The sequence below is a fragment of the Centroberyx affinis genome, unplaced genomic scaffold (assembly GCF_046629955.1).
Source record: "Centroberyx affinis isolate AG114_WGS23_722 - 3 ecotype Tasmania unplaced genomic scaffold, CSIRO-AGI_Caff_v1 ptg007638l_1, whole genome shotgun sequence".
NCBI classification, from domain to species: Eukaryota; Metazoa; Chordata; class Actinopteri; order Beryciformes; family Berycidae; genus Centroberyx; species Centroberyx affinis.
In genome coordinates, this window is record NW_027283850.1 from 32,034 (window position 1) to 44,349 (window position 12,316).

General features: G+C 40.3%; 1 protein-coding gene across 1 annotated transcript; it reads right to left on the reverse strand.

Annotated features, from left to right (window-relative positions):
* Positions 1-440: 440 nt before the first annotated feature.
* On the reverse strand, positions 441-5,379 carry LOC139639752 (monocarboxylate transporter 2-like). The gene is made up of 4 exons (XM_071513901.1): positions 5,355-5,379; positions 5,051-5,194; positions 3,164-3,967; positions 441-2,119 (listed from the first exon to the last, which is right to left on the reverse strand). Exons 1-4 carry the CDS (start codon positions 5,377-5,379, stop codon positions 1,839-1,841), a joined length of 1,254 nt encoding a protein of 417 aa, XP_071370002.1. The 3' UTR covers positions 441-1,838.
* Between the last annotated feature and the right edge of the window lie 6,937 nt (positions 5,380-12,316).

The window sequence follows — 12,316 nt, forward strand, 5'->3', positions numbered from 1 at the left end:
TAAAGTGGGACGTTTGTGCAGGTTTTACTACACAACGTTACAGTCCTCAGACGGGCAGCATAACACCCGGCAGCAGCTGTGAACGCATCTGTTCTTTCTGTTTAATGGAAGGTGGAGGTTTAGGGCGCCCAGTCGCCGCATTAAACACAGAGCAATTAGGAGTTTGCTTCTCTTCATACATCACCTTGACACACACACACACACACACACACACACATACAGACAAAAGCAGGTATGTGTATCAACCGTTTTATGGCTCACTGGGACGGCTAACGTTCACACTGCGAACGACACGATCGCCAAGTCACCACGAGTCTGTTAGTTTCCTACAGAGCCGAGCGACTCGGCTGTTGTTGTCTGGACGCTTAACAAGATTGTCGGCTGAGAAATGTTGGCCACCGCAATTACTTGTTTCACTACTGATTTTTTTTTTTTTTTACGTTTTTTTTTTTTTTTTTTGGGAGGGCATTTTCGCCTTCAAAGTTGAGAGAGACAGGAAAGACTGGGAGAGAGAGAGGGGGATGAAATGGGACAAAGGACTTGGGTACACGGCATGTGTCTTAGCCCACTGTTCCACCTGGACCCCCTCTCCCTACTCATTTAGTTTCATGAACAGTAGTTCAGCCTGGCGAGTGCAAAATGGATTCCAGCCATTCAAAGCTTCCCCGTTCTCTACAACTTTGAATTTTAAGAAACGTCTCAGAATCGATACTTGGAGAACAGTTAACTCGTCAAAAAAACGATGTGACATAAGGAAAGGTAATCTCAAAGCAACGGAAATCACGATATGCCTTGTAGCTGCAGACCGCTACGTAGATGCCGTCTGGCCCCGCCCACAATCGGGGAAGAACGGCGCGACCCGTCGACATCAGCCGAGTCGCTCGCAGTGTGAACGCACGGTCTCCCTCCTCCTGTCCTTCTGCTGTGGGAATTTGAATTGTGTCGGTGTGTCGGAGCGAGACGGAGATCTCTGAACGCACAGATCTCGTTCAGAACAGGTGAGTTCAGGTTGCTGGTGCGGCAGGAACAGTGGCACGGGCCCGGCGCCGCGTTCACGTCATGTCGGAGGAAGCAGGAAGCGGGAAGCGGGAACACGGGACGAGATCTAGTTGCTGCAACTTGGAAGCTTGGAAGTTTGCGTGTTTTAACTCTTGGAACGCCCGCATCCAAGACGGAGATTGCAAGGTCAATTGTTGTCAAGTTACCTTAAAATCAGCCTTACATGGACTGCGGTGGATATTGCTCACTTTTCGTTAAGTAGAGGTGTTTGTTTTACTGTGAATTTAGCTGATAATTTGATTTTCATAATCCTGGACTGTCGACATCAGTGGATTCACTGCCAGGTTTGCCGCCTGTGTTGACACAATTTGGCAATTCCTGCCGCCAAAACGTTCCCACATGTCCTACTTGTAATTATCACTAGCAGTTTGACATGAATGTTTTTTCCGTAGTCGACAGCGTATTTACAGTAAATCCGATATGACGTGAACGTGGCATGAATACGAGAGAAAATACAGGTAGTACTATACTGGTTTTTTCACAGACGTTTCTGACATCGAGCCTCCTAACATGCATATCTTACACATTTCTCTCTGGCTGATATTTCTGTAGCTAGCTAGTCACGGCTGTCGCTACTTCAAAGACAGAAACGCCTCACAGCATCCTACAACACAGTTGTTACTTTGGCAGTTAGTGTTAGAAGTGCAGAGGACCCCAGATCGAGCCTGGTGGCACACCGAGAGGCACCTCTTGGCTTGGAGCTCAGTTTGATCGTCGTCGAGGGCGTTGGAGGGTCGCGGTCGTCGTGGTGACGGGGAGCCGTTGGCGGGACGGAGGCTCTAGATGTTGGTCTCCCGCTGCATAGGCTCCTCCTCCTTCTCAGTTTTGTTGACCAGCTCCTGCGAGGCCTGGGCTTCCCCATCGGCCTCCTTCTGGTCCCGGACTTGGTCTGGATCTTCCGTCTCAGTCCGTTTGTACATCTCCGCTTGCTTGCGCTCACGCTCCAAAAGTCTGTAGTTGATGAAGTTTCCGATGAAGAGCCAAATACTGGCCACAATCACTATACCTCCACAGCAGAAATACATGTACTTGTAACTTTTAGTGACATCAACCAGTTTCCCTGCAAGAGAGCAAACGGTTAAAATGTTAATCTCGTTGTACGATCATGAAATCTTAAATTATTGCTCAGTAGAAGTAAGATATTTACAGAAAACATTGCTTAATGTCAGCTGTCTACTTTTAATGCCAAATATGCATGTAATCATGAATTAATGATTACAGAATAGATCCTCCTGTTATCTAAGTAATGCAAAACCATTACGCCAGAATCCAATTGCTTTCTAACTCCATCTGTGCAACATTTGTCATCAATAACTAGCTAAGGCCTGACAATTATTTATTCCACTCATTTAATAATGTTGTGAATTTCATTTTTTCATTTTCCTTAATCAAAATGCCAGAAGCGCTGAAGGTGCTTGAAATGAATTATAAGTGCCAGCGGTAAATAAGTAGAGATTCAGTAAAGTTCCACAGCAGATCCGTGGCGATGACTTCCTTTCTGAATGCACAAAGAGGATTATGGGATATGTGTGAAAATTAACAGCTAAGGTGTGAAGATTCATAGTTAAATCAGTTGTTTTATTTGTTTAACTAAACTTTAACTTTTATTAAAGGCGCAATAAGTAAGAATTTTGGTCATGTTTTGGAGTCATTGGTAATCAATTCCAATGACTCAATGATTACTTGACCAGGTGCTGAGATTTCTGGCTTTCAAAACGGACTCTTTTTGGATCCAAAACTCTCCACCCACTTACTCCTCTACATTGGGAAAATGTGCCTTTATTGGTTTGTGTCATTTACAGGCCACCGTAGCTCAAGGGAACGGGAGGGTTGGGGCTCAGTTCTTGCTACCTATTGGTCTCCTATAGAGATGGATAAAGGTAATAGATTACTTACTGCCCCTGTAAATGTTTAACTTCCTATTAAGTAGATCCTGCTCAATAAAGAGTCGCAAATTATTTTCTCAAGTGCTTTAAACCGTGATGAAGTTTGATAGTGTACAGATGAAGAGGAGTGAAGTGTCTGATCTCTGACTGGCAGACCTGACAAATATACACAGATCAATCATACAGGTGAATGATCTGCGTTCTCTGATGGACAGTACCTGCCAGCGGTGGACCAATCAGGACCGGGCAGCACTCCACTATGGTGGTGAGTCCCACGGCGCTGGAGAACCTCTGAGCCCCGACCAGGTCCATCAGCGTCTCGAACAGCACCGAGCTCACCATGCCGAAGGCGAAGCCGAAGAAGATGGCGTACACCACCAGGCCTTTGTAGTCCTCCACCAGCGGGCAGAGGATGTGGCACACGCCGTTGTACAGCACCGCGAAGCTGAAGAAGTACTGGATCCTGGGCCGGATCCAGCGCGAGTTCGCCAGCAGCCCCATGGACGGCCGGGCGAACATGTCGACGAAAGCCAGGATGGAGAGCAGGAAGGCGGCGGAGTATTCGTCCACGCCCATGTCCTTGGCGTAGGCGGCCAGGAAGACGATAGGCGCGAAGAAGCCCAGGAACATGATGACGTTGCCCGACAGGTAGATGAGGAAGCCGCGATGCTTGAAGAGCGACAGGTCCAGGAATTTGTTGACCGTTCCCCAGACGGTGGCCTTCTCTTTCTTCGTGGCGGTCACGGCGGCTAACTCCTCGTCCTTCTTCGCCTTGGAGGGCGGCGGGCCCAGCGGCCTCATGAGGGAGCCGGCCACGCAGCAGTTCAGCAGCAGGCCGCCCAGGATGAGGAAGCTGCCCCTCCAGCCGAAGGAGTTGAACAGGTACTGGTTGAGAGGAGCCAGGGTGCTGAGGAACACCGGGCTGCCCGCCATGGCCAGCCCGTTAGCGATGGGACGCTTCTGAAAGAAATATTTACCTATCATCGTCAGCGCTGGCTGGAGGTTGAAGGCTAAGCCCAGTCCTGTGAGGAAGAATGACAGAGTTACTGTTAACCAGTGTTGAGGAAAGTTCCTTTTAACAGTAATTTACTTTACTTTGTTACTTACCTTAAAAAGTAACTGGTTATGTAAAACATGACTCTGTACTAGAAGAAACTTGTTAGAGTAGTTTTGTGTTACTCACTTCAAAAACCTGCTGTAGAAATATGGCTTGTGCTGCCAAGTGTGATGTCATCATTGATTTAAATTGCAATGCAAACCTGTTTATCCTGTTGTTAAAACAGTAAACCAATCTCACTCATATCAAGCAGACTTAGACTGCATCTTATCATTTTAAGCAGCATGTTGTCTGCATGACATACAGTTGTATGTGTATGTTTGTTTTTTGTTTTTTTACTGAACTGTGCTAAAAAATCAACCAATAATCTTTCATAACTAATAATGGATTATAAGACTTGAAGAACGTGTTAAATCACTAGCTACCACAAAAAAGTAATCCGAGTACTCTTGTAACATGTTAGAGTAACAAAGTAACACTGTTAATAACTTGCCATTAATGTAACAAACATTAATGTAATAATCTCCAGCACACAAATTTCCCATTGATATAATTAAAGTTTTCACCAAAAGGCTTCTTCCACACATATTCATCCCTTTCTAGATGAAACAGCATAGTTAACAGTCAAAATTCAATACACAGTCACCCATTTGTAAATTTGGTTGTTTATCAGTCAAATTATCAGTTCAGTTATTACAGAAAACTGAACATTTTAACCTTCATGTTGTAATGTAATAAAACTGAGCAATATAAGAATTATTATATTAACAGGAAAAAAAGGTATTGCATGAATGGGAAATTTGTTACATTAACAGGATTATTACATGATTAGCTCCATTCATGGTTTATTACATTCATGATAAAATTAAGACTAAAAGGAAAAAAAAGAAAAAGGAAAGGATCACTTTCTCCACTCAGAGGCAGTTGTATTTTTAACCCGTTCCTTGGAGGAAGACGCTAATGGAATTAACTCAGAAGGGGCTCAGGTGGACTCGGGTGGACTCAGGTGGACTCAGGTGGACTCAGGTGGACTCGGGTGGACTCTTACCGCCGATAACGCCGATGCAGATGTAAAGCTGCAGCACGTCGTTGCAGAAGGAGGCTAAGATCATCCCGATGGCACACAGCACGCCGCCCATCATCATGATGGGCCTGCAGCCGTACGTGTTCACCAGGATGCTGCTGATGGGACCTGGAGGAGCGGGAAAAACACAAAAAAAAAAAAACCCAGTCAGCCCAAACATCCAGCAGGTTTACAGCGGTCAGGAGCAACACAAGCACTTAATGATTTAATCTGGTTAGTGCTGCAGCCTCTAATAATAGCAGGAAGTGGACTGTTGAAAGTGCCGCACTCCCATCATCTTGCTTGTGTTGCATCAAAGTCGTTTAGGAGCTGACCTCAGGCTCCACAGCAACTTATGAGTGCAAAGGATAAGTAGAAGTGAGATAAGTTAGAAAGGATTTGCATGTAAATGTGTTTTTACTCCAGACAATATAACAGAAACAGGGATCCTATAGGAGCAGAATGACAATGCAGCAGCAAACGGCCGATGCGTGTCTGCATTTCAGTCCTTTAAAGCAGTGGTTCTCAACGAGGGGTCCGGGGACCACCGGGGGGGTCCTTGAGGGGGTTCCAGGGGGTCCCCAGCAAACTGATCTATTGTTAAACTTCACCATTATTTCATTTACAAGAAGATAACACAATTAGAGAATGTAGAAGAATGACTATTTAGATTTTTTTTAGATTCACTGTTATCTCTCTACCTACAGTACACTCAAAAAAATATTTAGGCCTAATATTTAAGATTTATGTATTTTAATTGCATATAAAATTTCCATCCATTTGGATTACACTGTTCTAACATAAACAAACTAATAAACTTAATGTGATGCATATTTGTCAGTCAAACATAAATGAAACAAGTAAGAATGAGATTTATGTAATAGTACTAATAAACCCAATGTGTTTTAAATACCCAATAACCAGGTTTATATATTTATCATCAATAAATCCAATTTGTTTCAAATTCATAAGAACCAAGTTTATGCATTCAATATTAATAAAGCCTATTTGTCTGAAATGCTTAATAACCAGGTTTATGCAATAAACCCAATTTACTCAAAATGCATCAAATTTATGTACTTTTTATTAATATACCCAATGTATTTTAAATTTATAAATAGATATTTCAAATTTTTAATTTTTTTTTTCCATTCACCCCACACCTACAACAATATGTAACTACAATACATAAAAAAAGAACAGTCCGACCATCTTGTTCCACATTTAACAATTTATTGCTCCTCAAGGCATGTGGCACGTTTGGCATTGCAAAATCTCAAAGGCAGCAACACCACTTCCATTCAACAGTCACACTGACATAACAGCACACACCCACAAAAAGAGCAGCTAGCAAGACATACTTGTACACAGAACCAGTGCTCATACAAACATGTTGTATTGTGTGCAAAAAACAAACAAATCATAAAAAAGAAAATGCCCTCTGGGAAAATCCCAATAAAAATATAAAAAAAAAAGAAAAAAAAAAGAAAGAAAATGCCCTCTTAAGGTTAAGTGCTCTATTTTCAAACATTTACTCATTGCAAACATTTTAAAAGCTAATTTAAGGGAACTCTAGGCTTCTGAACACTGTTCTTCTATGATTTCAGAAGGCTAACAATTCCTGGGATTCAATTTTGAAATTAGGATCCAAAATATTATCACAAGGCTCAGGTGAGCAGCTGTGCCCCATTGGCCTTAACACTTTGCTGCTTGTTACATGAGACAAAGAATATATATTGTAAACAGACCTTTCTGCAACAATACGATAAACTCCCTCAAGAACTGTGCTTAACAATTGTGTGAAACTTGAGGTAGACAGGTAAATCAGGTAAATCAACCATTATAACTGTAATGCTTACAGTATACTCACATTTCAAGGAATCCCTGAGATCAATTTGTTTTCGATATTTTCTGACCACCACCCTAACAATCCAAAACATTGCCATAAGGGCTCAGTGGTTGAGTGGCGGCACCACCACACTTTTCATGCATGTTTAATTACGAATGCAGGAATATAAAAGGAATATTCTGCAGTAAAAATATAAAAATCAAGAACTGTGAAAAACACAAGTTGAAAATTTTACATCTAAGTTCACTCAAACAAGTACTGAAATTTGCAGCAAGTCAACCACTTTGATATACATTTTCCAGAGGGAAATATCAGTGTATCAGGCCAATTACTCAGTCACTGGAGCGTCTTAATTGTCAGTGCTTGGACTTTTGGTGAAAGCTTGGTTGTGTCCAGTTCCATCAGGATGTTCTGAAACACTTCAAATGTGCACTTGAGGTCCTTAGGGTAGCTTAAGTTAAGCGCATAAATCAGTCCAAAAAGCATCACACATCCAAGGATGACACTTCGTAGGTTTTGCAGAACTTCCACACCTTCAAGTACACCAACATCTGCAAAAGGCTCGTCTCCAGGACCGGCCTCCTCCACCCGAGTGACGTAGATGCCCATCGTCTGTACAATCCCCGACTCAGCCTCTCTAGATTCGCTGTCCTGGAGGATAAACAGAGAACAATGAGTTGTGTCCCAATGCCGGTCACATTGTGATATTCAGAATTTTTTAAGGCACACTGTTTTGCAAACTCTGACATTACAGATATGTAGAATCATTCAAATGCAAAATAATGGGACATTTTTCAAAACCTAACACAAAAAACCCAGAAAGACCCGAAAACTGACCGTCCATTTCTGTCTAACCAGAAGTTTGCAAAATCACTCATCAGTTTAGAAAAATGGCCAGCTGGACAGTTTTCATAAAATTACCTCAACTCACCATTGATGCCTACAAAGTTTGCCACCCTTTGGTAAATTATGAAACAGGAAGACTATAATACGAATTAAAAATAAGGCCAGTGCTAAGGAGAAGAAGAAAATCCTGATGGAACTGGACACAACCAAGCTTAAAAGTGCAAGCACTGAAAATTAGGATGTTCACGTGATTGTGACTAACTGGCCTGATACCCTGATATCTCCCGCTGGAAAACATATCAAAGTGGTTGAATTGCTGCAAATTTCAATATTTGAGTGAAATTTGTATACAGTACATCAAGTTTAAAGTGTTTCTGACAGTTCTTAATTTTTTTTAATTTTTGCTGCATTATTTTTCTTTTATATTGCTACAGTCATGTGTTACTGTTTTAATTTGTCAGGAATAACGTATTACTTCCCTATCTACACCAAATCTGAGATCAGCATAATGGTTTGAGTGTTTCATGATTCTGATCCATAATTTCCATACTTTGTACTGCCAACTGTTTTATACTTTACCAGGGTCATTTACAGCTGACAAGTTTCTCATTTGGCTTGTAAGATCAATCATGCTCCACACTGATAGCTGCATAGTTTAATCTTTCAGTGCACACTACACACACGGGCAAAGCTAGACTGTGATGCCTATGAGACAATTAATATAACTATCAATGTAAGTATATCCATAACACATTTATAATATAAAGAGAGTAGGTTGACGTACACTTACCGCGTATTCTTTGACGAGTGTCTCTATGTCCTCATTGAGGTAGACACTTAGGCTCCTCAGGTCACAGTCGCGCTTGATGTTTATGTCTTCATTCTGAAACAAGCATACCAACAAGATCCCAAAGAATATAACATTAGTCAATGCATTGATCTACAGTTTAAGTAATGCTGAATTTTAAGTTTAATATATGAAGTAATATTTTAAGACTAGAGCAGCCAGAGCTGTACTTGCTGGACGCCCTCCCTAGACATGTTTAGTTGTCACCACATTATCCTGATGACTTTGATGTAGTCACTCATATAATTTCAAATATAATGTACAATATAATGTACATTTTCTGATTGTACGATAAATACTTTGCATGAGAGAAATTGTTTGTCGTTTGTGTGTATTAAGCTGCTTTAATACAAAGATCACTAAAGGTCTCTAAGAATCAGAAGGTGGTGAATGTTTGGTAATATGAATTTACAAACGTATATTTGCTACATGAAATCACTGTTGGCCTGCAAATCTGTTTAACTTTTAGAAAATAAAGGAGAGGAGAAGGAATGAGGAGGAGGACAAAGAGAAAAATCCTAAGAATTCCAGCAGCTTGTTGCTTGACACCTTAAAAAAAATAATAGATAAAAACACACTTACATTAGCTGTCAGTGCCATTATGGTGTGGATTTTCTTTCCTGCAGATCCTCCTTTGGCACTGAAAACCTTCATCAGGTCATCAGTGTATCTGTCCAGTTGTCCAATGAATTTTGATATCAGAGGAACAGTTATTATACGCATGAACTCCAAGTTGACCTGAAAGAGAGGAGAAAACACAGGATATACTTGACTTTAAACAAGATGTATAACACTGAATGCAATTTGCATCTACATTTCAAACAAATGGGTTACTACACTTACTTCACCAACTTCAAACAGTGCTGGCCATCGGTTTTGGACCTCTGTAATCAATGGCTCCTGAAGAAATTATTGTCGTCTCTACAAGAAGGTTTATGCTTGTTATGTTGATTCATCTGAACTTCAAAATGAGTTTCATTGTTCGTCATCTGATGTATTGAATTTTGTGTGTATTATAAATCAATGTCTTTGTAGCCTACATACTTACAGGATCTAAGAGGTTGCCCCAGCATACAGTTTGGTGTGAGAAAAGATGCTTCAAAGAATTAGGTATCTGTAAAACACAAACAGTTCTAGTTAGAAACAAAATGCATTTAACATCTAATTCTGTAATTGTGTGACATTCTTTTGCTTATGAAATCACAAAGCCAGTATCATTTTTTACAGTTTTTTTTTAATAGTACTCAGTCATTCTTTAGACCAAAATTATGTCCATTATATACTGACTGCAGTAGCTTATGCTTTTGATCAAGTAAAATATTTATAGTTGACAGAAATACAGCCACTCCAATCAACCTTGGAATAGAAAAAGTCTGCACCACTCTTTTAGTTAACATTTGCAAACTGTTTTGCAAACATTTTGTTTTTCAACTACAGTTGCCCATATATATATATATTTTTTTTTGCATAATTCAAAACGTATCATGCCTAATTACAATGTAGGCCCGCTCTAAATTGTGAGCCAGTGATCTCCACGCAATATATTTCAAAATCAATGAGAAACTTCCAAATACCATATGCACACCGTTTTTGAGATCACTTTGATATGATACTACAGAACATGCATCTCAAGATTAACCACAATTTCTCCTATAATCCGTTCCCTTAATCTAGGAAAAGTGTGAGAAGCAGCATTTTACCCCCTCCCCAACCCCATGAACAGTTTTCAATCTGTCCTCCGTGCTCTGCTCCGCCAAAAACCAGCTCTGCTGTGTGTGCGCACGCGCTAACCTGTAGTCTGCGGGTGTCTAGCAACTGTTGCTAGACGTGAACAGGGCTAGTTAATTGGTCAAATGCTTATGAGGCTATCAGGCTGATAACGTTAATTGCAAATGTCGCCTATTTTTAATTACTGGCTCGTTTTAATTAATAATATGTGAAATGTTGGCTAATCAGAAAAATAGCTAACTAGCTAAAGTTAGCTGATATTATTAGCACCATGTACGAGTTAGCTAAGTTAGCTAACGTTAGTAGACTAGACGAAAATGTTTGCAATGATGGACTTATTGGATATCAACTGCACTAATAAAACATACGTACATTGGCAGGTTATACAGGATGAGTGCAGATGTAACTTACCGGTCACACAATCCAGTCCGCGGGTTGCTCTGAGGTGAGATGGCAGACAGGTGGAGAGAATTCTGATGTCACTTCCGCTTCTAAACGATTTCATTTCCCGAAATATATATGTAAACCAATCTCATACATTTTAACTAATTGAATCTTGCTTGTTCCACAGCTAGCCATATTTAAACAATGTTCATACGTTTTAACTGATTAAATTTAATTGTTTTCACAATTAACAGATTTATGCTTATTCTAAGGAATTTGAATAAATACATTTTGAAAATATGATTATTTAAATAAAATCAAATAGATGCAAATACTTAATAATAAACTATGCCATGATTCATTTTTTTGAGTGTACAGATAGTCATGGAATTCTGGACAAAATCATATCGAACAATGTAAGTATTCTCAGATTTGGGTTCAGGAGACAAAATCTCAGCAAATGGGGGTCCGTGACTCTAATGTGGACTAAATTAGGGGTCCTTGATATGAAAACGATTGAGAATCACTGCTTTAAAGGTGCATTAAGTCCGATTTTTACAGTCCAAGGGTTGTTGAAAGAAACCAGTGACTCAGCGATTACTTGGCCAGCTGCTGAGATTTCTGGCTTTTCAAAAATCTCTTTCCGGCCCAAACAGAAACTCTCCACCCACTGGCATTTCCCACGGCTCAAAGATGGAGGACGGCGCTACAAGCGAGCGATATCAAAACACATTTCATTCTCAAGCCAAAAGAAGCAAATGACAAAGCAATATTACTATTCCAGTGTTTTGCATGGTGATATATTACCTCTTCTGCATCTTCCTCTAATTACCTAGCTTTCATCTCTAGCATGAAAATGTGAGTTTTATGTTTCTGAGCCACAGGCCGGTCGATGCTGCTGCAGTTCCTCCGTCAGCCACAGGGGGCGACGGGTCATGAATTACTTCATGCCTCTTTAACTCTAAACTACTCTGCTCCCCTTCCCTAAACACAGGCTGTTAATCAGCTGCAACAAACAAATCAATCAGTTCAGCCGGGAGCCAGACTCACACACAGTGACACACCACATGCAGCTGGGCATCTGCTGTGATCAAAATTCAATGTTGTCAAGATGTTAGAGCCATGGGGAGGAAGAGTGGACAAGGTAATATGGACACAAATACAAATAAATCCAGTCAGTAGCAATGCATGATGGGCATTTTACAGTCCAATATCTTTATGATCAGATCTCAAAAATAACATTCAAATGATAACTGTGACTGAGGTGAAGGTCTTTCTCTGTCAATATGAATGGCCTGTATGGATCAGCATACACACTACCAGTCAATAGTTTGGACACACAAGCATTTGGATTTATTTTTTACTATTTTCCACATTTTAAATAACAAAAAAAGGCAAAGGCTTTGGGGTAACACTTTACAATAAGGGTCACTGAGTTAAGGGTTAGTTAATGCTTAATAAGCATTTACTAACCTAACTAACTAATGTGTAATTTACTAATGGTGTTCATGTTAACTAAGGTATTAATCTATACATTATTTAATAGTTTATAAAGATGACTATTAAATAATGTATAAATTATGTATAAATTAGTAAA